The sequence below is a fragment of the Octopus sinensis genome, unplaced genomic scaffold, assembly GCF_006345805.1.
Source record: "Octopus sinensis unplaced genomic scaffold, ASM634580v1 Contig00483, whole genome shotgun sequence".
Classification (NCBI taxonomy): Eukaryota; Metazoa; Mollusca; class Cephalopoda; order Octopoda; family Octopodidae; genus Octopus; species Octopus sinensis.
In genome coordinates, this window is record NW_021823999.1 from 3962 (window position 1) to 10000 (window position 6039).

The 6039-nt window shown below is 36.9% G+C and overlaps 1 protein-coding gene across 1 annotated transcript in view; it reads right to left on the reverse strand.

Moving 5' to 3' along the window:
• Positions 1-241: 241 nt before the first annotated feature.
• LOC115226911 (metabotropic glutamate receptor 3-like) overlaps positions 242-6039 on the reverse strand; it is a gene marked incomplete at its 5' end in the record, with an annotated part of 15762 nt that continues 9964 nt past the window's right edge. The window contains 5 exons of the mRNA XM_029797891.2: positions 242-572; positions 2241-2351; positions 3481-3964; positions 5305-5467; positions 5909-6039. The exon at positions 5909-6039 is cut by the window's right edge and continues 318 nt beyond it. Coding sequence (XP_029653751.1) covers positions 2284-2351; positions 3481-3964; positions 5305-5467; positions 5909-6039 — 846 coding nt within the window. The remainder of the gene's footprint in view (positions 573-2240; positions 2352-3480; positions 3965-5304; positions 5468-5908) is intronic.

Below are 6039 nucleotides of genomic sequence, written 5' to 3' on the forward strand. Positions count from 1 at the left end.
GGACCACCAACTTTCAACTTTAGAATATATACAACCGATACTGATACAATATTTAAAAGTAATTTAGAAGAATGGCATTTTAACTTCCATCCTATCGAGGCCATATTTCTAATGAGAAAAAAAAATATTGTCTTTATGTTTCCATTAATTTTTAAAAATCAAAATTTTACAGAGATTTAGTAAAAAAATATATATTCGTCATATGAAGTTTTTGTTTGGAACATAACTAAACAAAAATCAGTTCTTTAGAAAAATATTTAATTTAAATAAAAACACTTTCAAACATGGAATTGCATCATAAAATTACAGGCTGTCTCGGATTAGTTGCTGTCAAAATGGTTTTATAATGTCATATTACGACCGAATTCTGTTGCTGATTGGAACGCTTCGAAATAGTTTGGAGAGATCAGCGAATTGTTTTTCTTATTTCAATTGTCATTAAGTCGTAGTTGTTATTGTTATGGTTATTTTGTAATTAATTAAATTTTCATTGTTTGAATAGTTCTTTTGTATTATTTCAATCTTGACTTTTTTCTGCTTTACGTACGTCACATTCAGGATTACCAGAAATTCTAAAAGTATAAAAGGAAAAACATTATGGATTAATAAAAATATATGGGATACGAATGAGCATTAACTACACATACATATACAAAAAGATATAGACACTCGTGTATCCTAACACACACACGCACCCACATACACAGAAAGACAGACATCCTCATAAATACACGAACGTATATCCTTATTATCCGCAAGAAATTGACCGTTTATAGTCGTCTAATAATCTATAAGCCAGAAAAAATATGCACTCGTATGTTTATCAATAGAGTGGGTATATTAATCAAACTATACAGTATTATAGATCCATTCCAGCGAATCTTACCAACCGGTTTCACACCGTATATTATATAACCGCACAGTTAACTAACACCACTTGGCCTTCAAAGATGGCAGATATGGAAAGAAATGTATTGATTGTTCTATTATAGAAGGTATGTAAACAAATTTATATTATATGTATGTAAGTATTTATGTATATGTGTGTGCGTATGTATGAGTGAACGTGTGTGTGTGTGCGTGATATTTTCAATTTATAAGCCAGAGGAAAATTATAGATCCATTCCAGCGAATCTTACCAACCGGTTTCACACCGTATATTATATAACCGCACAGTTAACTAACACCACTTGGCCTTCAAAGATGGCAGATATGGAAAGAAATGTATTGATTGTTCTATTATAGAAGGTATGTAAACAAATTTATATTATATGTATGTAAGTATTTATGTATATGTGTGTGCGTATGTATGAGTGAACGTGTGTGTGTGTGCGTGATATTTTCAATTTATAAGCCAGAGGAAAATTACTCAGTAGAGGAGAGAAGTGCATCGTAAATCTTAGTGTAAAGGTTACATTTTTTGGCGTAAACAACGAGCATTCGTGAAACATACATACGCGCGCGCACACACGCACACACACATACACACATACACACAGGCACACACATATAATCCATAAAAATCATAAAATATTTTCTATTTTGCTTCTGGCTCATCGGGAACTAAGCACTCCCAGACTTATCTTTGCGTACTGTATTCTGAATGGCCGGACAAGCTTTCTTTTCGAAGCTGTCACCCACTGGAATACATACATACATACATACTTACATGCATACATACATACATGCATACATACATACATACATACATGCATACATACATGCATACATACATACATGCATACATACATACATGCATACATACATACATGCATACATACATACATACATGCATACATACATGCATACATACATACATGCATACATACATACATGCATACATACATACATACATGCATACAAACATGCATACATACATGCATACATACATACATACATGCATACATACATACATACATACATACATACATGCATACATACATACATACATGCATACATGCATACATACATACATACATACATACATGCATACATGCATACATACATACATACATGCATACATACATACATGCATACATACATACATGCATACATACATACATACATACATACATACATACATACATACATACATACATACATACATACATACATACATACATACATACATGCATGCATACATACATACATATTTTTTTTATTTAATTGAAGCAACAAAATTGAGTTCTCTATAAATGGAAGATGGAAAATAATGGCCGTTTATTTAAGATTTTATTTACCTTGTCAGTCAGTTGAAAGAAGGCTGCGTGGTCCTGGAGACTGTTAAGCAAACTTCTCTGAGTAGCGGTTCCCTGTATAATCACTGAACACTTTGTTGTTGTCAATGTTGTCTGAAATCAATCATCGAATCAATTAATCAATCAATTATTAATTAAATGATAATGATTTTCATATTTATTCTTTATACATTTCACTAGATTCAAATGCAAATATGTTAGTCGCTGTTGTGTTCGCCACAGGAGAACGATTTCTCCTTTTTACGGCGACAATATGCTCATAACTCTCGCTGCTCATTGGCGCAAGGGTTTCTGGTTCACCAGTGTTTCGACATGTTCTGTCTCATCAGTGAGAAACATCCGGACCCGTGAGCCTAAACGAGCCACTGGCTTTGTTTCTAATGTCAGCGAACACAACTGTTTTTCTGATCAGTGCTTATATCTGCCAACCGATAAAAAAAAATCATTATTTGTGCTGTGCAGAGCGAGATCTGGAACGATAATTTGTCTGTTTATTCTAAATACATTCCAGCAGAATAAATGCAAATTATTTCGTTGAAATGTACGAGGTGAGACATTAAATTAAGATGTTAGCGGAACATTTATTCGCTCGAGGCGAGCGAAAAAGAGATTACCAAGAAATATTCTGTTTCGAATGAGAGCGTTTCTACACGGTTCAATTGACCTGCTGCAAACAGCAATAAAGTTTCTTGGGATCAGCCTTACCATTTTGCAAAGGGTAGAAAAATAGGACACAATAAGCAACGTATTGTTAGCTATACAATAAGACGTGATGGTCATGACTGAAGCACCTTTGGTAATAGATGTATTCAGAAAGGCTTGGCATGCTGAAATTTCACCTGGACACTCGATATGCTAGAAACAGCAGCAAAAGCTCCTTCATATTACATTTCCGCTTAACAAATCCACTCAAAGTTTTGGTCGGCTCGAAGCTATTGTAGAAGACAATTGCTTGAGGAGCCGGACAGTGGGGCAGGAACCCCACATGGTTGGGCAGGAAGCTTCTTAACCACACAACCACGCCTACTGTAAGCTATTTGCCTGTGGCTACACAGCCACGTCTGAACAAGAAAAAAGCTTCAGACATGACATTCCCCAACGAAAGTTACATTGGTTTAAAGCCTACGAAAGACATCATATACTTGATGAGACTGTTTGTTCTAGGTACACTGTGCCTGAATAAAAGACAGGATGGTCACGCCTGGAAATCTTTTATACTCACGATATATCGTAGAATACGGTTTCTCCTTTTCCTCTTCCTCTTCCTCGACTTCCTGTTTGATTTTCACTAACAAAATGGCTTTGCGCAGTGGCATGACGACCAATAGCGCGGTGGCGTTGATGAAGTTGCCGATAGCTACAGCTGGGTCGCGGAACACTGCATTGGAAGAGGTCGAGACTACCATCCAGATGAGGAAGCAACTGCTGGAACACAGGCAAGCGACCACGATCCAGCGCGACTCGTAGTAGTTCTTCTCGTTGTCCCAGAGCAACGAACCGAAGCATATGGCGAAAATGTCGAGAATTATGACAAATATGAAAGAAAGGGCCATGCCGGTGTCGTAGGAGTCTGCTGGGGTACACCATTCGTAGTCGTGCCGCAGTTTGATGAGGGTATCTGGAGAACCTCTGCGCACGCTCATCGTAGGGTATAGGGTCACTGTTGAAGGCTTGACAAGAAGCAGCCATTCAGAGTTTAGGATGACCTGGAAAAACAAAGGAAGTGAAAAAAATTTTACATACATATGATTCTATATACATGCGTATGTACATAAAGAAACACACACACACACACACACATACATACATACATACATACATACATACATACATATAAATACACACGCACACATTAAAATCAATACTTCGTTTATCAACTGATTGTCTAATAGTAAAACTGAAGTGATGTTCAACCAATACGTGTGTTTATTGACAAAAAGACCAACCCAAAGTACAACGACACACACACACACACTCTCCCACTTTCACTCTTTCTCTCTTTCTCTCACACTTTCCTTCTCTCACACTTTCCTTCTCTCACACTTTCCTTCTCTCTATCACTTTCGTTCTCTCTCTCTCTCTCTCTAGTAGTAGTAGTAGTAGTAGTAGTAGTAGTAGTTGAAGAAGAAGAAGAAGAAGAAGGAGAAAAAAGAAGAGAGAAGAAGAAGGAGAAGAAAGAAGAAGAAGGAGAAAAAAAAAGAAGAAGAAAGAAGAAGAAAAGAAGAAAGAAGAAGAAGAAGAAAGAAGAAGAAGGAGAGAAAAGAAGAAGAAGAAAAAGAAAAAGAAGAAGAAGGAGAAGAAAAAGAAGAAGAAGAAGAAGAAGAAGAAGAAGAAGAAGAAGAAGAAGAAGAAGAAGAAGAAGAAGAAGAAGAAGAAGAAGGGGAAGCGCAGTCTTACTGTGCTAAAAATAAATAGAGCACAGTTTAAGCTATCTTTTCGCGGAAGAAGGTTTACGTTCCTATAACCTGTGTTAATTCTGTAACCCTTTAAAATGGAAGATAAGAAAATTCATTCTCGGCACTTGATGCTTTGGGAACCAGACAAAAATTGCTCCACCTTGGCTGGGATGTGTTACCCCACCCTTCATATTCACCAGATACTGCTCCTTCGGATTTCCACTTATTCAGGTCTCTGCAGAATAGTCTTAAAGGTAAAAATTTCAATTCCTTGGATGACGTAAAAAGATAGCTTGATGAATTCTTTGCCACGAAACCACCTCAGTTCTGGGAAGAGGGTATTTTCAAGTTAAAGGAAAGATGGAGACGCATTGTGCAACAAAATGGTTCATATTTGGTTGATTAAAAATGTATGGCATGGTTTTAGTGACCTTTTTCTTTCCTTTAAAAATCGGCATGAACTTTCCGGACAACCCAATATTTTACCTGTACGCATGTTTGTGGAGTACTCAGCCACTGGAACGTTTATTTCACGAGCAAACTGTTCCGTTGATCGGATCAACTGGAGCACTCGTCGTCGTTACCGACAGAGCACCAGTTTATACATTCATGCTGGATGTATACAAAAAACATAAATGTTATAACTTTACCTGCACGAGAACGATGAGTAGCGTAACAATACCCAGTGCTAGGCTACTGGACAGTCGGCGGTAGTCGTGGCTATCGATCTCATTACTACTGTATCTCCAGTTGTCTACAGACTTTACACATAAGCAGGCAAAGCAGATAGCATAAACGACAGCCGTGGTGAACCTAGTTTCAACGAAAGAAAGCGCTCGTCAGTAAACTTTTTTAATGGTAGAAGCATAACAAAGTATAACAGAGTATAACACATTACAATCGGTGTGTATCAGTGTAAATATCGGAGTATGAGCAAACTTCAAGGTGAAAGTCATTATTATGAGATGATTAAACACCGGCTTTTAAATAAAGCATATTACACTACTCCTGGTATTTGAGTACTCTTTTTCCACCTTGTTTCACATTTATGTGTTTACTCCGGTATATATATATATATATGTATACACACACACACACACACACACACACACCACACACACACACACACACACACATATATATATATAGACAGAGCCAATGACGTCTATTTCCACGTACGCGGACAGAGCTATGAAGAATTTAACGTATTTTGAAAGTAAAGAAAAAAATGAAAGAAAATTATTTGCATCTGACCTTCTGGCTGCACAAACGGTGATGCTCGCTTGGGCAAAGAACGCGAAATTAACGCCATAAATTCCAAGAATACCGATTAAAAACAAGAATCCTAGACCTGTAGTTCCACCGCGGATCGGATAGGCAATGAG